This window comes from Podarcis vaucheri, assembly GCF_965113315.1.
Source record: "Podarcis vaucheri genome assembly, chromosome: 1".
In the NCBI taxonomy this organism is placed as follows: Eukaryota; Metazoa; Chordata; class Lepidosauria; order Squamata; family Lacertidae; genus Podarcis; species Podarcis vaucheri.
Genome location: NC_138759.1, coordinates 89,059,034 through 89,086,779, shown reverse-complemented (window position 1 = coordinate 89,086,779; position 27,746 = coordinate 89,059,034). Strand labels below are relative to the sequence as shown.

Sequence of the window (27,746 nt, the reverse complement as noted above, 5' to 3'; positions counted from 1 at the left end):
AAGTGACGCACGGTGCCGGCTCGGCGAAGGTGGGTGGGGCCCCTGTGGCGGAAGCGGCTGGAGTCGGGCGGGTCCCCGGTGCGGCGCGCTTCTCAGCTAGGTGGTTTTTTTTCTTTCCCTTCCCCTCTCCCCCCCCCGCCTCCTCCTTCCCCGCCCGGCTTCCGTACCCCTCCTCACCTCGTCCCGCCCGCAGCCGTCGCCATGATCCTGCTGGAGGTCAACAACCGCATCATTGAGGAGACGCTCGCGCTCAAGTTCGAGGGCGCGGCCGCCGGGTGAGAGAGAAGGGAGAGGGGAGAGGGAGTGGCAGGCGAGGCGGCGGCGGCGGCGGAGGGGATGGGGGGGCGGCAAAGCGGGGCTCCCCGACAACCGCCCCCCCCCCACCACACGGGCTGCCGGAGCAGGAGGGGGGCGGCAAGGCTCCTTAAAGGCAGGGCGGGGATTCTGGGCCTACTTCCACAAGCACCCAGCCCTTTACACACACTCGCCCCCCCCCACTTTATTTGACTGTCCGCCGGGATGGAGTTGTGCTTCCCCACCCTGTGCGACTAGGTGCGGGAGGAGGACTTCCAACTTCCTCGCTGAGCTCCCTTCTTTCCACCCAGAAATAAAACTGACTCACGAAACTGAACCGTTTCGTATCGATTTTCCCTCCCCTCCCGCTCCTCCCAGTCTGTCAAAATGCCTTGTAGCTCTCCGTCGCTGTATCGGCATCGCATAACGTTAGGCGGCGGAAAGGAGGCTTGTTCCTAAAGGGGGGGGGGACACTCCAAAGGGTTGGGTGGCTGGGTGGGTTCAGTCGGTGGCGGCCTTTGAATGCAGGTTTGCTGCAGAGCAGGCGGTATAGGCTGATCACACCACACGCTGCCGCTTCCCCATTCTCACCAGGAAGTGCCCTTTTCTCTGGGATCTCACTTGCTCAGCCTTGTTTTAACTTAGGGTGTGTCTCGGGGTTTGCACATACAGTGTACGTTTCAGGTATGTGCGAAACGGTTGTAAAGCAACTGAGAAGCCAAGTGTTCCGCAATGGTTTAAGCAAAGTTAAAAGGAGATTGTGAAATCCATTTTTGAGAGTTTTTCAAACTAGGAGTATGCAGAATTGTTTGAAAATAGTTTTCTGCTGTGTATGTGCCGTGGGCACAGTGTTGGCAAACCTATCCCTGTTGTTGGAGGGTGTGGGTACATTCAGCTTTTGCCTATCCCTTAGGTGGATTGTTTCATAGAGCCATTCCTCAGTGGTAGAGCATCTGTTTTTTTCATGCAGAAGGCCCCTAGTTGAGTCCCCAGTATCTACAGGAAGGGCTACCAAAGACTCGCGCCTGAAATCCTGTACACTTACTGCCAGTTAGTGCAAACAGTACTGAGCTAGATGAACCAACAGTTTTACTTGGTATAAGGCACCATTCTGCATTCCTATATTGCTACAGGACTTCATTTAAAGTACTTAATACTGGAAACAAATGTTTCCTGCTTATGATTTAGTTCCAAGATAACTGTCAGGGTATAACTAATTTGTGTTATGTGATCCTTAATAACAAAACTGCCTCTCACGCCCACCTACTTTAGCATTCTTTGTAAGGATCCCAGAAAATTGGAGATAGCAGGTACATTGCATGTCAGTGTCTAGCATAAATCTAAATGCAATGTAGCTTTATACAATTTGTAGTGCTTGTTTTGTTCAAAAAGGTAGTACTTTGGCTCATGGTATGCTGGCTTCTGGTAGTAGCAGTGCCTGACAGAAGCATCACACACTCTTTGAGGAAAACTTTAGGAGGGCTATTCCTGGAGAAAAAAGATAGAAATTTAATCACAGATCTGCCTGCTTACTCAAGGCTATAAACAGTATATTGAGGAGCATTTCCTGTCAGAGGTTTTAAGAGTGTTTATGTCATTTCACTAATGTAATACATGTAGTTGAATGTGTAGTATTTGGCCAGGTTCAACCTCTTAATTTCAGCAGTCGTTGTTTGCACACTACAATGTGAGGACTGTGTGAAGGCTCCTGGGAAGCAATAGACATCACTAACCAGTTTTATGCTTGCACGCAATAACACTAGCCATACTTGCTGATTCTGGATGTTCATAAATTCATCACCCTCACATAATACAACATCCTGTGCACAGAGTATCTTATTGTGGAATGCTTCCCATTTCTAAATATGAAGAATCTTAGCATTGAAACTGCATTCATGCACATGTATGAATTAACATGCAGATAGCCCAGGTGGTAGAGAATGAGACTCTTAAACCCATGGTTGTGGGTTTGAGCCCTGTGTTGAGCAAAAGAGACCTGCATTTTAGGGGGTTGGACTGAACCTCATGGTCCCTTCCAACTCTACGATTCTATGATTGCAGCACTTGTGTCCCAACTCTTTGGGCAGGATGTGCTACTTAGGCCCTCTTCATACATGAATTATGCAGAAGCAAGCCTTGGTTTGGCACAAGGTTGCTGCAGCTTCCTGTTTAGTGTACAGTTACAATTCTTTGGTAAGTGCACTTAAGTATCTTTTTATCCTGTCTTAACTCCCAAGTAGCTCAGGCGAGCTCCTCTATTTCTTATTAACTATGTGAGGTAGGTTAGGCCAACTGGCCTGGGGTACCCAGTGCTTCATGGCTGAGTAGCGATTTTATTTCAGGTATCTCCAGACCTTTGCATAAATTTATTCACTGCACCATACCTAGTAGCATTCACATTTGCAAACTTGTGCTGTATTTTTCACACACACACATGAACACGAACATGGGAGAAAGAAATCCAGTCCCCCAATCTGGAGGGAGTTTGGATGGAGCAGAGATGCCCCTTCACCCAGCTTTTCAGGCAGGATGACAGGCAGGAGCTATTGCTAGTGGCATCCCCGAGGCTGAGTTTAGGGGTAGACTGGCACAGGATCTGTTGGATCCTGTGTAGATCCTGCTGCTACGATGCAACAGGCATGATCTGGGCCTTTACACTGCAGCAGCCTAGGATATTTTGTCCTACGACTTACCCCCCCCCCAAAAAAAACCCCTACTTGTGTGGACACTGGAACTAGGATGCAGCACTGACTGGAGCATTCCTTCAAACTCCGCTGCTGCAGCATTATGTTAGGATTGCAGCCTATGTGGCCCTTGCACTAATCTCCTGTTGAATTCTTTATGTGTCAGGAAATATAACAAAATGGCTTCTCTAGAACGTCAGTATGATTAGTATTTTAGGTATATTAGCAGAGAGGAAGTTGTAGGTTCTGCATTTTTTAAACTGAAGGCTTCCATGTCCCGACAAGCTCAAAACCAAGACAGAGATCTGAAATGAGTACTAAATTGTTTGTTTCAAGCTGAGTCATTCTTCATTTACGGAATGGGTGTATAGAGAACTTTTCTTCCTGCATTTATACATCTGAGAAATAGTCCTAAGCCCCACAGTTTAGAGCACTACTCCTTTGAAAACAGGCCCTTAATCAATGTGTGTTTAGTCTGAATCCAGTATATGGTACTGGTTTCTATCTCCTTGAATGTTTCAGACACATCCCTCAGTTGCAGAATGATAAGTGTAAATGGAGAAGTAATGGGTGCTTAAATGCCTTGGAAGTGGTGATAGCTAATGGATGCGCTACCATGCTTGCATTGGGGTGCACTGTTCTTGTCTCACAGTTCTATCATTTGTGTTTTAGTTTGAATATTGCTGTTTTTGTTAGAGCTGGTCCCATTGCTACTTCACTTTATTTGATGGAACAGAAAATGCTGTTTGGGATAATTTTGGATAAATTAAGGTAATGCAGTCAGATCAGTAAAATGAGAGCAGGGATTCATCAGTGTATGTAGTATTCTATGGAATAAAGCAGAATATATTTCTAGGAAGGGCCTGGCTTTGGCACCAGCTTTTCTTTCATTGTCTGCATATTTGTGAAAACGCTTGCTCGGCTTTGCCCACGGGTGTTCTGGAACGTCAAGTTATCTGTGGTTTTTTATTTTTTATTTTTAAAAAGCACGCATATTTCTTGGGAACAGCCCAGAATGCTATGCATTCCCAGCTATCACTGTTGATTTGTGAACATTATGCCCACACAGCTTATGCTGTGCTAAGTCACACTTAGTAGCCTGTTTTAACTGCTCTGGCTCCGGCTTTGGTTTTTAGTGTTTCTATATATGACATTTGTCAGGCATTCCCAGATTATGATGGACACAAAGTTACACATGGAATTAAATAACATTAATTTTACATTTGTAGCTCTTGATGTTTCCTGGCAATCTGGAAACTGTTTCAACATACTTTTTCAAATGTTCTGCTTTAGATGGTTTGGTAAGCCATGCAGAATGATTCTTTATTTGGGTCTAGATTTTCAGTGACTGTAGCCAACTTGGAACAAAATTTTGCATCAAGAAGTAGTGAGTTCTTCAACTCCACCCGGCAGCAGCTGATCAGAGGTTACTACAGTAGACAGACATAATTGATTAATCTGCAAGACTGTCATAGAAAATCTTTCTAATATATCTTTACGTAGATTTTTCAAGCTTTAGTTTCTTAATACTATCTAGCGGCTCCCTCTCTTTGGCTGTAATGGAGTCTCTCAACACAGCAGAAAGCCAGAAATAGGAGTGCTTCAGCAGTAGGGTTGCACATTACTTCCTTCTCATTCATTTTATGTGCGTTGGATAATTCAGTATTTTCAGCAGCCCTTGGTATCTTCTTCAAGTCAGGTGATACTGAAGTTACATGTACTGTTTAATTTTATCCTGCTTCTCTTATGTCTCTTATGTGAAATACTGAGATTACTCCATAAAGAATAAACAGACACAGGGTAGAACCATTGTACAGAGACAGACTATCTGAAAATGGAAGGTAAAGTGATGGAAGGGCTGGACTTCAAAAAAACTAAAGTCATATTGCAACTTGTGTGAGTAGCTGGAGGATGGATGGTGGATAACAGATTGAGGTTGAATTCTGACAATTCAAAGTGCTGATCTTTAAAGCCCTAAATCGCCTCTGTCCAGGCGAAGGAGCTGAAGGAGCATCTCCAGCCCAGACACTAAGGTCCATCTCTGAGAGACTTCTGCTGGTTCCCTCACTGAGAGAAGTGAAGTTACAGGGAACCAGAGGGCCTTCTTGGGAGTGGTGCCCTCCCTGTGGAATGCCCTCCCTTCAGATGTCAAACAGATAAAGAACTACACAACTTTTAGAAGACATCTGAAGGCAGCCCTATATCGGGAAGTTTTTAATGCTTGATGTTTTATTATGTTTATATATATGCTGTAAGCTGTCCAGAGTGGCTGGGGAATGATGGTGATGTGAGGGTTACATTCTGGCGATTGCATGTAAAGTCAAAATCTATACAGTCAAAGCAACCCCAAAACTGGCCCCACACAAGCATCCCCACCTTTAAACTTTCCACCTTGCTTGCCAGGCTGGCGGGGAGGGGCTCTTGCACAGGTTCTCAAAGCTTTCACAAGAAGTCACAGGGCTGTGCGAGATCTCTCAAGAGCAGGCTTCCTCAACCTTGGCCCTCCAGATATTTTTTGAGACTACAATTCCCATCATTCCTGACCACTGGTCCTGCTAGCTAGGGACCATGGGAGTTGTAGGCCAAAAACATCTGGAGGGCTGAGGTTGAGGAAGCCTGTTCAAGAGCTTCTCAGAGCCCAATAAGCAAGCCAGAGATGTGTTGAATTGCATGTGCCTTGCATGCATTTTAATTTGTGTGATATCAGTTTGCCAGCACCAAGTATGTAAAACTGGGATCACACAAGTTAAATGCATGTAAGTTGTGAGTTGACTGTATCTGTTTAAGAGAATTTGTCTACTGTCCTTCCACTGTAAAACACAGTGCTTTGGGCAGCTGGCCTAGCACCATGCCAGGCTGACATACCATTTGGTGCTTTCCTTGTATCTGATGATGCAGATCTGCATAAGCTTTAACTCATTCTGAATGCAAAGATTTGTACTTGAAAGGAAATTCCACTGCTTTCATTGGGACTTCCAAGTAATTGTGCAGCATATGAGCCTGACAGTTCCACATACCCTCATATCCCTTAAGCATATGAGGGATTTAAAGTTTGTGCCTGTGAATGCTTCAACATGGGACTGGGACACTTTAACTAGTTATCTTAAATGTTGCAATTTCCTGTTCTAATGTTTATTTTTGGCACAGTGCTCTTACCAGATTCTACCATAATCTATATTTATTAGTACATCCTGTCCTGCACTTCCCCAAAGCTGTATAGACTTGGTGGAATATGAACTGATCCCCTGTGCAGGGTGTAAGCTTTTAATTGGCTTTTTGTTTGTCCTACAGAAATGGGAGATTAAATTGGCCTGAAATCCTCAATTTCCTTTATTACTCAGACCAGACATTAATTGTGAACCGAATGAGCTCCTAATTAGGCTGCCTTTCCCCTGTATGCCTTCCTGTGTGCCTTGGCCCCCACTTCTGTCTAATGTAGGGGATGAGAAGCAAGTTCTGCACAAGATACTGTACATAATTATCTCTTTTCTCATTTCATTAATTTACTGTTAGTCTGAGGCATTTGGCTTGTGTCCGAGTGAAAATAGGGGAAATGCTGTCAGATGGGGATTTGACGTTGGTTTTAAGCATGTGCTGGCTTAGATCCATTCTAGCTGCCATTCTCTCTTACCAGTAGCTTTGGGGACAAAAGTCTGATCAGGAGTTCGAAAGTACAGCAACTTAATTTAAGAATGGCAAACAGCTATCATTAGGTGGAGGGAGACAGAGGAGTGCAGGACGAAATTAGGCCAGCCAAAAGCATTTCTCATCATCTTTTGCATTAGGGTAGATGTCCTTGGAATCAGATTCAGAGAGGATTTGAATGGCCTGAACTCAGTGTCCATTAATGTTAATGGGGAAAACAGACAGATGCCTCTGGCTGAAACCACTACTGGTTTTTTTTAGCCTCCCAAGTTCAGATGAGTCTGTCAAAAACAGGCCTGTCTTGCATTTAGAGTCTGTTACAGGAAGGGAACTGACTGCTGGATGGTATTTTTGGTTTGTGAGCCTTTTTTGTTTGCTCTTTAGTGCAGATGCAGCTAAAAGAAAAGCTCCCTGTGTCCTCATGTTTCAGGTGGCTTGCACTGTAGGAAGCTCACAAAGAAAAAGAGAGAGAGAGACTCACTTTAATCAGAATTGCAGAAAGCAGTGCTTTGTTGGAAAGTTTGGAGATAAGTCTGACTACTAATAAGTCATTTTGATTGGGAAGGGAGCCATCAGGAGGAGCAAATGGATTCATACATCACCAGTGAAGTAAAGCTACACGTAGAAAGCACGTCAGAGTGCAAGTAGATAATTAGGTACTGCTCCGGTGGGAAGGTAAACAGTGTTTCTGTGCGCTGCTCTGGTTCGCCAGAAGCTTAGTCATGAGCGCCGCAACCCCAGAGTCGTTCGTGACTGGACCTAATGGTCAGGGGTCCCTTTACCCTTACTTTATGCCCAATTGAACAATGTGGAACTTGTATTTGTGGTGCTGGTAGAACATGCTGAAGGATGGCTCCATATGATGGGTTAATGTTATCAGTCCCTTGCCTTGAAGCTTTAAACTTTTGTTCACACACACTAGCATCACTCTGCAATTGGAGGCTGGCAGAGCTTATTTATATGTTATGCTTATATCCCACCCCAAAGCAAGATCTTGGCCCATCCAACACCCCCCCCCCCAAATGTGATGGATTGGTAGTTTGGATTGCAGCCTTACTGACTATGCAACATATAAACAGGAACAAAATATTCACTGCACTCAGTGGTGAGAAATAAGTGACATCACTGATTTTTGAAGGTTTCATCTGGACAATAGTTCATTAAAGATAAAATCAGTTACTCAGAATGTTATTTTACATAAAAAGTTTATTGGTCTTCTATAACTGTTTCTGCTTTGCAGTTGCACCACACAAGTATTTAATTGTATTTCGAGTGCAGAGAACAGTACTCTGGATTTAACCATTCTGACTACAAGGATGAATTTGAATATGTGGGCAATGGCTGATGAAATCTCAGATGCCACAGGAACAACTTTTTGGTAGCAAGGAAGTACATTATAGCTCCAGCTGCTCCTAGCCAAAGTGTATTCTTTGGTGAGAAAGAAGCCATTATATGCAGCTGTGTTTAAGTTGCCAACATCTTTCAGGGTACCAACATCACCTTCTCTTGGTAGACGCTGTGTGTACATGCACATGAGTAGGTGTATATTGCTAGCAGGATAACATAGATTCCCTTTGTATGTTGTGTGCTTCAAGAATGACATATATTTTCATAGGCTAGCAAAAAGCCCTAAAAAGGAAATGCCAAAATGGCTTTGACTGGAATTTTAAACATCTAGCAAAATAAGTGGAAAATATCTTAAATATCCGCACTGAAATTGAAGCATGTTGTGGCTGAGTGAAGAATGTTTAAGAAGCACTGACATATTAGTTATTTCTCTAAGTCACGGTAGCCAGTTTGGGCTGGACACAGGGATTTGGACTTAGCAATCAACTGCCAGTTAGAAAGTTGGTAACTGATGGCCATCAGGCTGAATTTGTTCCCTCCTTGCTCTCCTTGAGTGTCTTTCTCTTTTATTATTGAGAAGCTGCAAAGGAAGAGATGTAGTCAGAGGTGAATGTAAGAGTCAAGAGGATAAGCCCCATTTTCATTCATTCTCACTAAGGAAGTACTTGAAATGAGAGCCAGAAAATGGTATGAGTGGCAAATCCCATTTTTGAGCCACCCTTCTGTTATATAGTATACAGCAATCATATACTTTAGAGTGAAAACTGAGCTGGTGGATTGAGAATGGTGGTTGGATTCTCACAGTTTGCCATCCGAGAAGTTTAAAATTGTGTGGGCACTATGTATCTTTGGGTAAACTAATTTGCCTTCATGTTTGTGCTCACAAAATGTGACTTACCGTAACTGTATTCAGAAAAGAGTTCTGGAATGCTTGGAGGTGACCAGTTTTGCTGTTTTAACCATCTGCATGGGTGCATTTTATGTTCACATAAGCTCTGCAGTGGAAATGAATTTGGTGAGTGCATAAGAAACGATGGTTGCTTTTTATTCCTGCTTGAGAACTAGCAAATGTGTGGGTGGGGAGCCTGCCTCTTTTGCTGCCTTCTGCTTCTAGCTAATAAAATGCTCTTGCTACCTCAATCCCAGACTGCCAGTCACACTTAGCTGCGTGGTAATGACTAGTGCTTGAAAATGGAATTTATCTTCTGGTCTGTGTTGATAACCAATGAACATAGATTAATTTGAGAGCATGTGGAAATGGCTCCCCACTCAAGATTGAAGGCTAAAATGGGGATCTAATTCCTGGTGTAGTAGACCTATAGTCCAGATGGTAAGCAAAATTTAACAGTAGTCTGTAGGTAACTGGAAATAATTTCATATATAGGAAGCCATACTTCCATTTATTCCCCTTAGTTTGTGCACCGTATTTCCACTGTGATAACTGTCTAGAGCAGTCTTCCCAACCTGGTGCCTTCCAGATGTTTTAGACTACAACTGGCCAATGATCAGGGATGGTGGAAGATATATTCTACAACATCTGGTGGGCAAAGGCTGGTCTTGAGCTTTCTAAAGTCTCATTATAGAATTCTAAGAACTGTCTTGAGCTTCTTAAATGCATTGAAACCGTACATGATTCTGTTAGCATGGATGAAGAGGAGGTTGTCAAAACAGAAAGGGTTTGGTATTGATAGTTTATAATGTAGTGCCATATATAGACATAGCTTAAGAAATTTCACGGCTATTTTTGACTTAAGCTAGTGAGAAGGAAGATGCTTGAAGTTAAAATTCTGGGTACCATTTTCACTCATACATACCACAATACCAAAACAAAATATGTAGTTCAGAAACCATGTTTGTCTTTTGCTACAGCAATTTCCTGCTGGTTGTCTATGGTTCTAAATGAGCACTAGACAGAACTTAACACAATATGGACAAAACCTAGTTTCAATAGTCCCTCCACTGGCGAGAAAAGTCAACATGGAAGAGGCTTCCTTGACCACAAGCTTGGTCATACTTTTACATAAAAACTACAATCCAGCTAGTTTGCTTGGAACTTGTTAAAGCTCAGGCCCAACAACAGATGTGGTGAACAGATTTATTGCATCCTGAAGTCAAGGTCAGTCACTCAGAAATGAGTTGCAATAATGAGAGGAATTCTTAGTTTCATCAGTGATACCACTGGATCAGCCAGTGCTCTTATGAAGGAGCTTGTTCTGTCATTGCAAACAGAAGTGCTGATGCAAAGGTTTCCCCTTCCCCCACATTGTTCTGGGGGCTCTCCTGATCCTCCAGAGCGGATATCGGGGTGGGGGGCTAAGCTCCATTGTGCTAACAGGAGTCTTTGCGTGAGTGGCTGAGGAAACCCAGCCAGATGGGCGGGGTATAAATAATAAAATTGTTGTTATTACTTCTGCTAATGGAGCCAGGTAGTTTAATCCAGTATGGAATATGGTACAAATCAAGTTCACTTTCCATTAGGACCCTTTTACAGTTGCTTGTGCCTGTTCTGTAGCCTCACAAAGTAACAGAAATATATCTATTGTTAAGCACGCAAAGGGTAGAGCGAGGTTTGTAGGGCTGTTTAATTTAAGAATGTATGGGTCACGGTTATCCTGGTCACTTGGGTATCAGAGGCTATTGGGAATCTCTGTATGCCAATGGCAAGGCTAATGTGCTGCAAATATAGATAATGGCTGCAGATATGCCAGAAAGTACATGGATCAAAAGCTGGCATTCAGCCCTTTGTGATTAAGTGTACCCCAGATCCTGTGAACTCTTGCAAGGGCTTCAGCTTATTTTGATTGCTTTTTCTCTGTGTGTGGTTTTTTTTGCAGAAACAAGCCTGAGGCTGTAGAAGTAACATTTGCAGGTAAGTGCCAATGTATTAAACTTCTTGGGATAAAGAATCGGGAGTAAAAACACAAATCCCCACATTGTGTTGCAGAGTTTGTCCTCATCAGTGAGCCCTGTGCCCCTTCTGCTGATGGGACTGTGCGTGCATAAATAAATCTCTTTTCTTGGTAATCTAATGAGGAGCTGTTCTGTGTTCATCCTGTTGGAGTTGGTAAGTTATCTAGTGAACTACCCTAAGACCTTTTGATGAAGGGTGGTATATACATCTAATAACTAATGAGGATTATGATGGTGATAGATCCATCAGGTGGCTTTCATAGCCTTCTCAATCTAGACTGAGTGTGCTTTTAAGGGTGAGATTTGTAAACTAAGAATATCATTCCATTAATATTTCACAACATCTGGTACTCCTGTGAAAAGAGTTTATCTCAAGTTTGCAATCCCTGGGTTCTTAATCTTTTTCATTCTTGATAAAATGGCCATCATCACTCAACTCAGATAGTGATATGGCCTGGGCACCTATTGGCCCAGAACCACTGATAACTGTTGCTTTACCAGTGGGGAAGAATGTGGATACAGGTTTGCACTGAATATTAAGAGGTTCTACCTAAGAGGTTCTGCCTAAGGGTAGTGACTCACAGGAGTAACCAGTTATAAATGTCCACTGTTAACTTGGCTGGGCACCTGAGTGTGGTTTTGAAAATGCAGCTTGATTCTAATAGAAACCTTTAGGCCCAGGTGTCATCTGAGATAATCTAATCACAATACAGTCATAATGTGATGTATTCTGCTTTGTCAGGCTGCTTTTCCTGTTCATGTAAAAGTCTTTTTTACTAGTAATTCAAAACCTTTATGCTGTGGTGTACATTATTTTAGAAAACATCCTTCCTTGCTGGGCAACTAGGTTCCAAAATACTCAAGCACTCATCTTTCAAACGCTTCTTTCCTAGACTTCGATGGAGTTCTTTACCATATTTCTAACCCTAATGGTGATAAAACAAAGGTTATGGTCAGTATTTCTCTAAAGTTCTACAAGGAGCTCCAGGAACATGGTGCTGATGAGGTGAGAATGTAGTCTTTATCCTTACATTCTATTGATGGCCTCTATACCTTCCTTAATTAACTCTTTAGAAGCATTTGATTTTCTTTAATTGAATTACTATAAATAGGCATTGCCAATTAACTGTTCATGGTGGAACTACTGAACACTATTGTTATGGGCACAATTCAAAATGCTGACTTGCCTAGGCCAAAATTGTTGGAGTTTGGTGTGTCTTAGAACACTTCCTGGTCCTACATTTTCTCTTCCTGACCTGCTAAGATTTTCAAAACTCTCACCCCACTTATAGTGATAAAAATTCCTACTTGAGGCAGCACATTCTCAGTGATCACAAGTGGCTGAGGAACTCTCTTCCAAGGGAGGAGTACTTAGTCTCAGCCCCACATCATTAATTAAAATGTTTCCTTTTCTGTCAAACTTTGGGAGATTGACTAGTAGGCGATGTTGAATGCTGACTTCACTGTGTTATAATAATGGTGTTTTTGTGGCTAGTAGGACTTCATTATAAACTACTGTCCATATGAAAAGACATCCATGTAGTTTAAAATTTGGCATTTTGCTCATTATAAATCTCATTTGATGATTGGCATCCAGGTATTTCATCCTTTGTTGGTGAACGTCTCCTTAGCTTAGCTGTGTCTGACTTAAATCCATTTTAAACTTAAACTGATATCTGTGGAATGGAGAAACACATGATGCCAATACTTGTAGAGATAGTAGAGTTAACTCCAGTCTCCCTACTGCTGACTAGGGCAGTGTCATTAAAAGGTTTGCACTGTACCATTGATACCTGGAGAGTTTGTAAGGGAGAATCACTGTGGAAGCTGCAAGTGCTGGTTCTACTGTAGCAACGCTTTCAAAGCAGGATCTTTCTAGATCTGCCTGAATTCTTTTAAACCCACTTTGAGGGTTCTTACAATCAAGTGGTATATACATTTTGTGAATAAAAATAAATAATTGAATCTATCTACAAGCTGCAAGGGCTCTCTCTACTTAAGTCCCTTATGTGTGAAGTGGCAAATTTGGTTCATGTTGAGCAGCAGGTCTCTTGCTGCCATTTATGGTAGAAATAACAGTCCTCTCTGTGCCTTGTGGTTGCATCTCTCAGCAGAAAGTGTGACTCAGTTCCTGAAATGGTTTTCAGATGTTGCATAACGGAACGGGGGTTCATTCTGCATTAGCAAGAGCAGATGCTACAATTGGTATGGGGCATATGTAGAAAACTAAGGAAATGGTTCATAAAATTGCTTGAATCATGTACATTGGCATCTGAGAAGAGCCATGGGCTAAAAAAAATTAAAAATGAAAGCCTGGAAACTGCATGTTTTTAAAGCCCTGATGGCTTCTTTGTTCATGGAAAAGCAGTTTTGGGAGGATTTGTTTCTGAGCAGAAAAGTGTGTGAGTCAAGGGTGGTGATTTAACTCTTCCCCTGCCTGTTTGTTCTTCCAAATCTCTTCTCCTATTCATGTATATTTGTGTACATATACGTGCTTAGCCTTGCAAGTGTGTCTGGAACCATTCAGGGTGCCTAAGGTGCTTCTTAAAGAGGGCTTGATTTGGAGCAGAAAATAAAAAGGAAGTGGTCTGTGTCCATTCAGTGGCTGTTCAATGCTGTTTTTGCATAAACAAAGTGGCTATCAGTTGTTGTTTTTTAATGCACACTTGCATGTCATGTCTTGTTCAGTCTCTGACTTTCTGAGTGTGAAAAATAAAAGGTAGAGAGAAACCCCAGCTGCATCAAATGAATAGGAGTGTGGAGCAGCTTTGGCCTGAACTCCAATGCTGATATCCCGGGGCACTGGGATATTGCTTCTGCACTGCCTCCAGAGCAACTTTGCATCTTTCTTTTGTCTCCCTCCTGCTGCTGCCACTTAACAGTTGTCAAGAGCACAAGGAAGTTGCCCCAGTCTGGTTTTATTGAGAGCATTTGGTTGAATTGACCTGGAAAAATGTACTGTGTCTTTATTGCATCTGCGAAGCTTGACCCATCCATTTCTCTGGCCCAGCAGAATTACTTTCTAAGGCAGGATGCAACTAGGAGCAGAGGAATGGAGGAAAGGGAAATGCTGCTGTGGGGATGAAAGGAAGTGAAGGTCTGCCCAGAACACATGATGTATAAGGCTAGCCTTATACAGGAGGAAAACAGTCTTGGCAATGAACAGTTTACTAAAGGATTGCCACAGGTTTTTAACAATGGACTGTGTAAATCTTTGATGGAGCATGTTGGCATAGTACCTCTAAAGGGGCAGAGGAGGCAGGCAAATTATTAAAAAGTGTTCAAATTCAGTTTTGTAGCACCTGTTGTCTTGCTACTTTCCATGGAAAACTCTCAACCCAGTAAGAGTCTTAGGTTTTACCGTATTTGTTTGAATGTGTGGTATCTAGTTCAGTCTTTCTGAGGACAGATGGAATGAGTTAAGGAACTGATTCAAATAAACAGTGTGCTGCCCAGTTCACTCAAAGCCCAGTTCACTTTCTCCCTCTAGAGATACCTATTGCTTTTTTCAAACTACTCACCCTTGTTTCAGGGGGGGAAATGTAAGTTTTGTAGCTGAGTCAACCAGGACCACCAGGTATTGGGGAAAGCATGAGCTCTAAAGGTGGCTGGTATGACACACTTTGTATGCCAAGAGCTTGCCCATTTCTTTGGTAAGCAGCTAATAACAGAATTAGCTTTATGGCTTTCAAAAAAACTTGCCTGTGAAACCTCATTTCACACTGCTAGTAGAATGGGAAATATTTCCTCATGAGGTCGTGTATGTGTGAATGGGGGGGGGGTCCAATTTGTGCTGCAGATTTGAACTTTCTGTGAGTATCACTGTGATGGAAGCATTCCTCTAAAGCTCTTGCACTAAGCCCCACCTTCGCAAACTGTGCTGGGGGTCCTTGTGCAATTCTGTTCCCAACCCTGTTAGTTTATAAGCTATCTGGATCTTCTCAGTGCAGTTTCAAGTGTGTCTTTTTGCCAGATCACTTAAGTACACAGCTGCTGTCACACTTGAAGTAACTGGGTTGTAAAGCTGCTCCTCAAAGGCAAGAGGTGTGTGTTTTGAAAATATAGAAATTCCACTCAGTGTGCAATACATGCATATAGGTACTACTTGTGTGTGTGATGACATGTGGTTGGAAAAAAATGCTCTTCTCTATACTTGGCTGGCAACAAATCACTGTCAGTAATTGGATTTGGGACAAGACAAGATGTCAAAGCTCCTCTGCATATAGTATATGTTCTACCAAAATCTGGCCTGTAATCAAAGTGCTACCTTCTTTTATGACTTTCTGGAAGCTTGTATATGTGATTCAGTTGTCTTGAGCACTCCAACCTCTCTTTTACTATATGACTCCAGACATGGATTGAATCCATAAACTCTGGCAAGATCTCTTGTGGCTTTACTCTTTCTTCCCAGATTAAAGCATCATTTCACCAGCAGCAAGCTTATTATATGTATGAAATTTATAGCTCAACAGGAAAAACATAATTGGCCTCTGAATATGTGGCTGGAACACCATAGAATTCTTTGGGATTAACATAGAATAACATTAAATCTAGAATCTGTCAACGAAGAAAAAAGAATTTACTTTAATGTTCCCAGAACTTAGAAGGTGAGAAATACTAAATAGTGAATAGTTTTAAGAGGCCATTTTACATTAATCTGCTCCTTGGAGTTTGTTGTTTGGAACAGGGCAGTTATTGTTGCAGAAACCATTCAGGTAGTATTGCAATGATTCATTGCAGATCCACTTGTATTAAGTGCTCAATAACCTGCTTCCCCCTATGCCTTTCTGCATTAGTCAGCTACTTTTAAAGAAGTATTTCTAAAAATCAAGTTACTATTTCAAGCACACTGGGTTCATCTGTTCTACCCTGAACTGAGTAGTACTGAAATAAGTATCCCAGCTGAGAAGGCTTGATGCTGGTGAGCTATGCTGTTGGACGTCAGTATATTTTCCTTTGTTGTATAAGACTTTTGCCTGTTAGAGCGTGAGGTGGTTTAGGGCTTCTGGATAACTGCTTGGAACATCAAGAGTGACTGGAACAAGGGTTAGGGCTTTAAAAAGCATAGGGTGAGTGAAAGACAGGGAGGTGCTGAAGAGAGCACATAGGAAGACACGTCAAAGCTCACAACACTTTTCTCTGTCTATTTCCTAGTTGTTGAAGAGAGTGTATGGAAACTACTTGGTAACCCCAGAGTCTGGTAAGCCTCTGCATAATATGTGCCCTGATAACTTGTTCAGTTTGCTGCTCCAGTATAATTACTCCCTGCTTTTCAGAAAAGGAATTGCTTTCCACCTTTTCAAGCCAGCTATCCGTTGTGATCTCCTTGTCACAGTGCTATTTTTAAAAAGCACCGCCTTCTCCCTTCAGTGTTCCACATGGAAGGCTGAGAACATCAGAGCTTTATTTCTTAGCAGCGCAAGCTATGATTCTGGATCCACCCCCAAGCAAGCCCCCGCTCCTCTAGTTAGGGATTCTTTGTCCTGTGTAAAAAGACTGACAGGCATTCAGAAGCAGTGGAAAACCATGGTTACCTGTGACAGTACTGCTTCCCACTCATTTGTTACAAAACACAGGGGTTGGATCTACTTTCCCAACTCTGAAAGAAGGCAGAGAAATGTTTTCCTTTGGTGGGAGTGGGGTGGGGGGAGACACATTAAATTAAACGTATCAAACACTTACAGTGGTACCTCGCAAGACGAAAAACGCGCAAGACGAAAGAGTTTTCCGTTTTTTGAGTCATTCCGCAAGACGAATTTCCCTATGGGCTTGCTTCGCAAGACGAAACATCTTGCGAGTTCGTTTCCTTTTTCTTAAAGCCGCTAAGCCGTTAATAGCCGCTAAGCTGTTAATAGCCATGCTTCGCAAGACGAAAAAACCGCAAGACGAAGAGACTCGCGGAACGGATTAATTTCGTCTTGCGAGGCACCACTGTATTTTGAGTGTCCTTCCCTCGGCAAGTTGGGTTGAAATAATTATTGAATGTATGATTCAGCAGTACATTGCTTTCTCCAGAAAGTGATCCATTCAAGTCTGACCAGGAGGGGAAAGTTGTGATCACAATGTCATTTGCCTGTTCCAGGTTACAATGTCTCTTTGCTGTATGACCTGGAGAACCTTCCTGCTGCCAAAGACTCCATTGTGCACCAAGCCGGCATGCTGAAGCGCAACTGCTTTGCCTCAGTCTTTGAGAAATATTTCAAGTTCCAGGAGGAAGGAAAGGATGGAGAGAGGAGAGCAGTCATCCATTACCGAGATGACGAAACTATGTAAGAAATAGCTGGCCTTCCGTCTCCCGCATTTTGAAATTGGTTGCCAAACTCTGAGGTTTAGAGATGTTCAAAGGATTCTGTATTCAGTTGCGCATTGCTCTTTGTCAACCAAAAGCTCCTTTAGAGTGGTCAGTAGCAAAACATGACCGCGTGTTCTGAGGTGTAGCTGCTGACCCTCAGTTGGGCTGAAGCTCTTAATTTGCAAATTCACAGCTCAAGTAAATATATACAAGTACCCCATATACATTGGAGGGGTCAGACAAAAGGATGTGCCATATTCCTCAGAGATAAAAGACATTGCTGAATTGAGCGCTTGCCTACTTGGTTGTGTTCCCCCCACCCCAGTTCTATGCAGTTCACTGTTCTCTGTGCTGTTAAGGCTGAGCTGGTAATGCAATAGGATAAAGGGACCTTCAGCCATTACCATAAAGGGGAGCGGGGTGTTGAGAGGATAGATTATGGTGATAATTGCTTTCTGCATGGTACAGCAAGAAAGTAGTGGCCTGTGGGGAGGGGCATCATTTTGGCTGCATTTAAGGCAGCAAAATGTTCTGGGCCAGCATTCTGTGCTGACATGTGGGGCAGGGGCAGTCACTATTGGCAGCCTGGCCAGTGACTTACCATGCGGAGATCTCTGCTGTGGGAGGCAACTTAAAACGCCCTCCACCTTGTGGTTGTGTCACATGCACAGTCCCTTTGGTACAGGGAAAGATGTTGTGCATTTCATGCCTTAAAGGTCTTCTTTGTTCCCTGCATTTGGGTAGGTGGCAGGAGAAAGCAGGGAGAAGGCGGCACTGTACTTTGGTCGCTGTTTTTTAAATAAGCTCCACAAGGAGCTCCTGATAGCTGAATAATATGAACTGCTGAATAGTGTAAGTGGTTCACCCTTGTAGGGTGTTTTTAAAAAAATCCCTGTGGGTTTTTCACATTGAAGATCTGGAACGCCTAAGAAGTCTCCTTCTTTTCACTTCCTTCCTAGGTATGTTGAATCAAAGAAGGACCGTGTCACAGTGGTTTTCAGCACGGTATTTAAAGATGATGACGACGTAGTGATTGGAAAGGTGTTTATGCAGGTATGCCAGTTCAAGTTCTGTCAAGTTCTAGTGGCGTATGACTTGCACATTTATGCCAGGAGTGCCATTGTGCTGCTAACTTTGAAGCGAGTTCCTTACCCTGGTAAGATTGATTGACATTGGTGGTGCCTTTAGGAACCTGCTTGTAAGGATATTATGCTAGGCTCCTAAACTCAGTTGGGGTTGTGCAAAGAATCCTGCCCACAGGTTTGCAGTATAAAGAAATGTAGAGTTGGGGGTATGGAATGATGTTGTTGCAATCACCTTACCACCTGTGACATTGTATCACCTAATCTAATTCCAGAACCCACCTCTTTCTAGTCTATGATGAATCACCTAAATGCTCTAGGCCAGGCATAGGCAAACTCGGCCCTCCAGATGTTTTGAGACTACACTTCCCATCATCCCTGACCACTAGTCCTGTTAGCTAGGGATGATGGGAGTTGTAGTCCCAAAACATCTGGAGGGCCGAGTTTGCCTATGCCTGCTCTAGGCATTCTATGATGATTAAAAGCTAAAATGGTCCTACTGCACAAGCATACAGTATACTAAAGTCTAGGTGCAAAAAGGGGGATATAGGAAGGACACAAGGAAAGCCAAAGAAGCGAGTCCTGAGGTGCCACTTGGTAATAGAAAAAGGAATTGAGTGTGTTCAGTGTAAAAGGGGGCCCTGGCAGGGCTTAGAGGAACATTAGACATAATTGACAAAATAAAAAAGCCTTCCATTTTGTAAGAGTTTGTGGCTCAGGCCCAGCATTTGTTTCCTCAGTATCGTTGGTTTCTATTTTAGAATATAGGAAGTAAAAATAGATGAAATTGCTCCTACACAGGTGCAGTGTCCTTCTTTACCAGGTTCCCTACACACTACTAAATAGGAGGAAGGTATTCCAAATGAAGGAGTGGTTCTAAAAGACCCAACCCTCAGTATCGCTCTTCTAGAAATTAAGCACTGACTTGAAATATTGGTGTCAGTAGCTCAAAGAGGATACAGTAGAATAGAGCATGGTGAAAGCAGAGGAGAAAAGTCCATATATAGGAGCAAGAGCATGGAGCTGTTTTCTTAGTGTGAGAATTTTGAAGTAGAAGAGGAAATCAGCAAAGAAAAAGAGGAACAACATCATACAAATTATGTCAAGAAAATGTAGACTACAAATTGCATTTAAAACTAAGTGTAGCGGCTTAAAAATGAAAGTAAAGAATCAAACAAAAGTAATCATAGTTAATGCAAGAAATGCCAAGAAAATGAGCTTTAAAATTAGAAATCTTAATTCTACATATACTATGCTCTCTGAAGCATAAGTTAAAAGGCCTATTTCTCAAAGTAATGGGAGTTTTCATTGAGATGATTTGTATGTCACACTGTCATCATTTGATTTAAAACATAGCTTAATTGTGGATACATTCAGCACTGTGCCGCTTTTGACTACATAGTATCAAAGTATCAGTAGCATATCTTGAAACTTAATGGACCCAGATTCAGGTGCAACAAGATGTTTTTCAAGCATTTGAAGCAGTGCAAATGTGTGTGCTTCCCTTCCTAGTTGATATCCAGTTTATTCATCCCAGATAAGCTAGTGTGTACTGTTAATATTTCATTTATGTTAGCTGTGAGGAGTCAGATTCAGCTGCTCCAAATACCCTGTCTTTAGTCAAGCATTTCTTGAAGCAATTATGTGTGCTGATAAAATGACTGGATCTTGGCAGTGAATAATACAGTTGTAAAGCACCTTGGTCAAGAGAAGGAGTAACCCTTTGTGGTGATAGCTCTCAGCTACTTTCTCATGACCTAGTCTTAGATCATGCTTCAAGTGCACTGCCATTCTCCTGCCTGTGTCTTTGTATTCTTGATGAAGCTGCTAGCAAAGGATGTTAAGGCTTCTAACCTAAAGTGCCTCGGGGTTCTGACACTAAAATTAATCTTAATACCAGTGTGATGAAAGCACACATATACTATTTTGAAGGATAGTTGTTGACCTTACCAAGCAGTTTTGATTCTAGGCTGAGATATGATAGAAGCTCAGAAATTATACCAGTTGGGGAGAGGGACTTAATAAATATTTGGTTCTGGGCATCTGCATTCCCCAGAATAAAGAACAATTAACCTAGGCTCAGAAAGGGGATGCCTGCTGTTTTTAGTATCTGATTCATATTAACATTCTCTCTCATCCTGTCTTGTCCTAGGAGTTTAAGGAGGGTCGTCGTGCCAGCCACACAGCCCCCCAAGTGCTCTTCAGCCACAGGGAGCCCCCTTTGGAGCTAAAAGATACAGATGCAGCTGTAGGAGATAATATTGGATACATTACCTTCGGTAAGTGGGTGCTGCTCTCATCTAGGTAACCAGCCAAGTTGGAAACTATTTTCCCATTGCAATCCTGCTTAGTTTGCTAAGTGCTTAGTATCTCTTTTAAGAGTTATTTCACTTATGCATATCTTCCTAAGATGCACCTCAAAGCAATTTCACAATAAAGGCACCCATAAAACAATTTCATATATAAAAATAATTTCAAATCTAGTACAGATAACTAGTTGGGATAAAAATCTCTATTTGGCTCATTGAAAGAGAAAGGTCTTCAATAGGTGCTGCAAGTACAATAAGATGGTGCCTGTCTGATGTGCAACGGGAGGGAGTTATAAAGGGCTGACGCCAGTCACATGGAATGGATCTACTGATAAGATTATATCTGCCAGACACCCTCTCATACATAGTGCAGTGCTCTGTAGGGTATATGAATGGTGAGACAATTTTATAGGTATCCCGGTCCCAAATTGTATAGGGCCTTATACACCAGTACTAGCACCTTGAACTTAGCCAGTGGCTGATTAACAACCAGTGCAGCTTGTACAGTGTAAAAGCCTTGCTTGCATAGCTCAGAAGCCAGCGGAGCATTGGAAATGGCTTTTCATTTAGAGCTGTGGTGGTGACATGAAGTCTCTAGCATGCTTGATTTGGGGCGTGCCAAAGAAATAGCTTGGGTATCCCTAATTCTGTAGCGCAGTTGGCATATCCAGAGCTCCATCTAGTCCTATTTTACTGGGTGAGGAATAGTTAGTTTCCTAGCACCAAGTTTTATAAACAGAATCACTGGAAAGTAGCACGCGCGCTCCCAGTCTCCACGGTTGAATTTCAGTTAGACAAGGTCTGCCCACTTGACTGCTCCTTGTCACTTTTGGCTTATAACATCTGGCGCACCATGGTTGGAGGCAGTAATGCTTCTAAATACCAGTTGTTGGGAATTGCAGGTGGGTAGAGTACTGCTGTGCTCTTGTCCTGCTTGCAGGCTTCCCCAGGCCTCTGTTTCGCCACTGTGAGAACATGATGTTGGACCAGATGGCCATTGGCCTGAACCAACAGACTCTTCTCATATTTTGCACTACTGTCAACAAGACAGTGGTCTTCATCCTTGGAACAGTTAATGGAAACTTTTCCCACAAAAGCCGCTGGATGTCTAAGAAACTTGTCACTGGCAGGACTTTGCTATGGGATATTAATGTATCTTGTCATCTCCTGAACATTTATTCTCTATGACAAAGGGGAAGAGAAACTCAGTCTTGGCAGTTGCCTTCTCCCAGGTGCTCTCTTACTTTAGCAAATCGTGTTAAGGAGGAGACACTGCCAATAATTGTTTGTGATGAATCTTAGAAATAGAGAAGGCAACTGTAGAGTCTGTTAATTGAGAGGCATTTCAACACATTTGGATACAGATAAAATAAGTACTAAATATCATACCTGCAAATAGTTCCTTGTGAATACCATTTTCTGGCTCTGGATCAGTGAAAACTATATTTTGTCCCTAAATAGTGAAAGGCTGCATAATGCCTCTTAATTATTCATACAGTACAGAGCCTGTGAGGGTGCAAAGCTCATTGTTTGGTTTATCTAGCTGCCTGGGAGGAATAAAGTGGTGATCACTGAAAAGCTGTACAAGAAGCGCTCAGGGAAGGACCATTAGGAAAGATTCAGATGAGCAAGTTTGTCACTGATGCCAGCATTTTGTGGGACTGAGTGGCATAGCTAAGCCTGATCAAATACTAGGTTGAGTTCCTGAGTTGGAGTTGTGGGGAGACATTGATTCCAAAGACAATGCCCTAAAGGCATCCCATTAAGACAAGCTTAATCCTGGTGTGCAGCATGGATAAGGACTTCATTATAGCCCTTCCGTGCAAATGCTGCACATTCATAACTGTGAATGTACCTACAGTCCTCATACCTACGGGACCGCCTCTCCCGGTATGCCCCACGGAGAGCCTCAAGGTCCATAAATAGCAACACCCTAGTGGTCCTGGGCCATAAGGAAGTTAGATTGGCTTCAACCAGAGCCAGGGCCTTTTCAACTCTGGCTCCGGCTTGGTGAAACGCTCTGCCTCATGAGACCAGGGCCCTGCAGGATCTGATTTCTTTCCGCAGGGCCTGTAAGACAGAGTTGTTCCGCCTGGCCTTTGGCTTGGAGCCAATTTGTTTCCCTCCCTCCCTCTCTTTCTTTCTTTTTTCCTTTCCTTCTCCTCCTGCGATGAGGCTACATTTTAATATTTTAATGTTTCAATATTTTAATGCTGTATTTTAATTTTGTTTTTAAGTTGTAATCATTCAACTTGTTTTTATTATTGCTTGTAAGCTGCTCTGAGCCCAGCCTTGGCTGGGGAGGGCGGGGTATAAATAAATTATTATTATTATTACATGCTGTTGGCCTTTTGAATGTATCTCTGGCCCGGGACTAGTGAGTTCCCTCATAGCTTTGTTGGTGCTTGGTAGAGAGTAACTATTTTCTGTTGCCTTCTCCTTTGCAGTGCTGTTCCCCCGCCACACCAGTGCTGCTGCCAGGGACAACACCATCAATTTGATTCACACATTCCGGGACTACCTGCACTATCACATCAAATGCTCCAAGGTACAAGAAGAGTGTTATTATAGAATCTTTTTTTCTGAAGAGCTATGCAAAACTTCTCTTTCGTGTGCCTAAAATGATTCCTGACTTTCATCTGCTCCATTCTGGCATGTAGATCCTTTAGAGTGCTTAGATGAAATTTGAAATTCAAAGTACTAAGACAGATCTGCTTAGCTGCCTTTTGTATTTTGACCTATGTGCAGGCTTACATTCACACGCGCATGAGAGCAAAAACATCAGATTTCCTCAAAGTGCTGAATCGTGCCCGGCCAGATGCAGAAAAGAAGGAAATGAAAACAATCACGTGAGTATCAGAGGAACAGTTTCTTCCTTCTGCTTGTTTCTCTCTTGTTTTATTGTTGCTATAGCTCACACCTGAGGAGGAACAAAGGGCTACCTTGTATTGCTGTTTAAATAATGGCAATGCACAGATAGATTTGATAGGACTTGGTGTAATATCCTGGCTTGTTTATAAGTCACTATAGTTTCCTGCTTTGAGTAATAGCAAGTCTTTAACTGCGGCTTCTTGAACTTTTTTTTCACCCATCCTGCAAAGGGGCTGTGCGGAAGTGCAAGAAGCTCATCATACTTTGGCCTATTAAGTAAAGATGTGATCAAATGTAATCAATGTCTCAAAAGTTGAGGCCTGACAATAAAGATGAATTAATCCAGCCATATTATCTGATAAGGTTTTCTGCAAATTCTTGTGGGCAGTTCCACGCGAAAGGCAAGGCATTGCCCTAATTCACGCCATGCAGCGGACAGGAATGGGATGGAGGTGAACTAAAAAAACTAGTTTCAAAACTCGGGTCTTTGTAGTGGAGAAAAAAGTGGCCAGGTTGCTAAGGGGAACCAGTGGCTAATGTTGAATGAGAAGGATGAGGAATGTTAGAAGCAAACTCATGATCATTACTTGCTTGGAATGCAACCACTTTGGCAAGTACATTAGCAAGAGATAGATCCCAGCTGCCACTGATTGGTTCTGTCGGAAGGTTAGCTACTGCATCCTTGGGCTCAAAAATAGAAGTGTAGGTTAGAAGCTGCATCTGTAATTTGTTTTTGTTCTTAATATTCTCTCTCCTTGGTTTGCTGTAACCAGGCATGAAGAACTGTGTGGTTAACATGAGGAGCTGAAATCAGCAATTCAGCTTTGCAGTGCTGATTCTATGGAGGCAGTGATTTTTATTTTTTAACTTTCAGCACTTTGAAGGGCTTTCAGTTCAGGGCAGTTACCGTACTTCTCTAGTATAAACCTGAGATGAGTTTTGTACTCTACAGGACTAAAGAGCTGCATAGGGCAAGTCAGAATATCACTGGTATTTAATGAGTGGGGTGCTTTCTTTTCCCTGGACAAGAGAATGGAAACTAATCCACTGTATACTGCTATTTTATTGACAGGGTGGGGTGAGATAAGCAAGCAAGATACTGGTCACACTCATAAGAGCCCTTCTAGCATAGCATACCTGATCTATTTGGAGGGGAGAAAGTATGAATTGATGTGGATGCCCCTGGCACTTCAGGGATCAGATTACAAATTCATTCCTTGTTGGTGCTTATATTCTACTTTTCTAAGACCCTCTTTGCCAAGTCTTTTATTGGTGATTCCTTTTACCAAGCAACGACATCCAAGGGGGGCCAGCGGTGTAGTTGTGGATGAAATAGGAGATTATGGATAGGACTAGTGAAGAAGCTGACAGGTTAGCTCAGCACTTTTTTCAGCTTGTGAGACAAGGGAGGCAAGCAAGTTTGTGAGAAGATTGATTGAAAGACTGGAATGGCCCATATAGCAGGATGCTGCGAACCTTGCAGGATGTTTCTTCTCTGACCTGGGGCAAATTGCTAATCTTACAGCCAGTTTTCAGTCTGATTTTCTTTCTGTGCTGAGGCACCATAGTGTGGGGGTTGAGCAGAGCTGGTAAAATTAAGATAATAAGCTTGAATTTAGGCCTGGGGGGGGGATTAAACCAAACAGGCTCCTGCGGTCAACCCCAAAGGCTAGAATAATGCACAGCTGTGATTAAGAATGTTAAAGGATGACTCATGCCGTACCCGGAATCAGAGCACATAACATCTCTGATTTCCTTCTTAGTAGCTCCGGTTTTGTGTTGCAAAGCTCTTGGCTTTTGTATGAAAAATTATTTATCTTTAAAGGAGCAGGGATAGCTGCTTTCTGTGCTGATGGGAGGTTGTGACCCCTTAGGAACAAAACGGTGCTTTCAGCTGTTCAACATCTCCTTTCTTTACTTTCTGTGCTTCATCTATCTTACTGCATGATATAGCACCTGGCTATTTCATTTAAATATATATTTCTCACTTTATAAATATTATGACAGCAATAAATTTACACATCCAATTTAAAGCACAGAATATTAATATCAACCACCACCACCCCACGGTTACATATTTTATATCTATTGCCACTGCATTTCCAGTTCAGATCTATTTTACTCTTCATCCGTTATATTCTATTTAGTTTATTTTCACTGCACGTTGTTGTGTCAATCCTGCTAATGATTTAAGCTGTTTACAATAATTTTTCAAATAGTCTTTATTAAATTGTCTCTCTTCTTGATTTCTTAATCTTCTGGTAAGTTTCACCATTTCTTCATACTCCAGCAATTTTTGTTGTCAATCTTCTTTCTTTGGGACTGTTTCTTCTTTCCACTCACCTGGCTATTTCACTTCCGTAGCCCTGTTAGCATCTGACAAAAGTCCTGAGAGGCTTTCTTCACAAATCAACAAATTTAAATATTCAACTTAAACAGCTGCGGGTAGGGCATGGAGTGTAATTCCTGATTTCCAGGACTGCCCTTTGACTTATTCTGCGTTCACTCCATACTCTGCAGCAGGGATAGGGATCCTCTGGGCCTTGACCCTAGTCCAGACCTCCAGGTTTCCCAATCTAGCTCCCCACCCCGGCAGCTCTGTTGCTCTGCATAGGTCAGCTGAGGAGTGAAAAGGCCCCAATGTTCATCCCTAATGCGGCCCACTGAGTGAGGCGCTTGAAAGGAGAGAGAAGACAGTCTTTGTGTGTGTTTAGAGGTATAGTTGGTTGTGTGCTAAGGGTGTATGATTATTGTGTGTCTGCGCAGAAGCAAGAACCTGATAGTTTCCCAGTTGCTGCTTTGGTGGATGTTAAACAGACAAACAATGAAACAGCATGTGTGGTATCAGCTTCTGAATCCAAGACCAATTCTGTGTAGTAGGAGGAGATCCTTTCAGTGCATTCTTTGTAGCCCCCTTTCCCTTGATCTGTGAGTTTATAGAGTTTAGCAAGCGCTTGATTTTTTTCTGGATAATGTGGTATACCCAGGAATCTGCAAGCAGGAAAAACTCAGTTGTGGTGAATTCATCCACAAAATCAGTCTTGCATTCTTCATTCTGAAGCTTGGGATTAGAATTGTTGTCATTAGTGGTGCAGGACAAGGAGCAATGAGACACCTGGGTCACTTGTATGGGAAAAGTAGTAGGTATCTATGCTATGAAGTCAGGAAGGAGTGTAATGATGTAGTGACAATGTACTGGAGTCAACCTGATCTTTGCCCTCTGATTTTCTGCCAGGGGGAAGACCTTTTCATCCCGTTAACGCCTGAGGCGAGGTGAAGTCAGACAACTGTGGCAGAAGGCTGGAGCACTTGCTACCTGATAATCGTAGCTTTTTAACATTGCACCTCTCTGGGCTCTTAAGGAAATAAATCCAATCGGGTTATGTTTTCTACACAAGTTTGGGAATTGATCTGCGGAATCGAGCTGTGCTTGCAAGGACTTAATAGTTCAAACAGAAAAACAAACCTTAATTCCATTTTGATCAACTTTTCTTTCTTTCTTTCTTTTTCCCCCTCCCCTTTTTCAAGCTGTTTTGCTTTGCAATATGTTTACCGGTAATGAGTTGCAGTATTTCTTATGAGAATAATGCAATATTAACTTGTTTTTCTTCTGAGTATTTTGAGTTCACAACTCCTGTATCTGAAGAAATATTGTTGGGGTTCATTAATAAAGGAGATCTTTCTATCTTACCAAACATGGTTTGTGAGTATTCATTTTTAGATGTGCATTATTAATTCATTCTTGTACAAATTCAGAAAAGGCATATGGGAAAGGCTATAAGATGCCCAGACTTTTCAGCAGCTTCTGGCTAATGTGTGACAGACTCACTTGAAAAGAATTTTTTATAGTTTGAAAGGAAGGGGGAAATGACCCTGGCAGATTAAGAGCAGCAATGTTTTCTTTTGAATTTTAATTTCTCCTCTTCCTAGGATCAGGATAATTTCTGGGAATGGGAAGGGTCAAGTCTGCTGATTTCACTCCCCATTCTTTTAGCAAATACAGGTCTGTCAATACTCCTAATGGAGAACCCTGCTGATACACCGCTAGGGCTGTATTCTCATGAGAGGTGATGTGTGTGAAATGTGATTTGAGGACTCTAGTAGGTCATGTAGCAAGCCTGTGTTGCCAAGGTTTAAGTAGTTAAAATCAGCAAAGTCTACCATAGTGTTTGACAGTTCTGATGGCATAGACCCTCACTGCTGGTACTTCTGATGTGGTGGGGAAGCAACAGTCCTCTGAAAAGAAGTATAAAATCCCTTCTGCTTTTCAGGAATCAGTAAATGTGCACTTGCCTGTTCTCCATTGCTGCCA

The 27,746-nt window shown here is 42.4% G+C and overlaps 1 protein-coding gene across 1 annotated transcript; it reads left to right on the top strand.

Annotated features, from left to right (window-relative positions):
- Positions 1-41: 41 nt before the first annotated feature.
- On the top strand, positions 42-27,129 carry ARPC2 (actin related protein 2/3 complex subunit 2). Its single transcript, XM_082238670.1, has 10 exons — positions 42-275; positions 10,805-10,839; positions 11,774-11,886; positions 16,035-16,080; positions 16,963-17,149; positions 18,132-18,225; positions 20,407-20,533; positions 23,011-23,111; positions 23,312-23,412; positions 26,670-27,129. Exons 1-10 carry the CDS (start codon positions 202-204, stop codon positions 26,692-26,694), a joined length of 903 nt encoding a protein of 300 aa, XP_082094796.1. The 5' UTR covers positions 42-201; the 3' UTR covers positions 26,695-27,129.
- Positions 27,130-27,746: the final 617 nt, after the last annotated feature.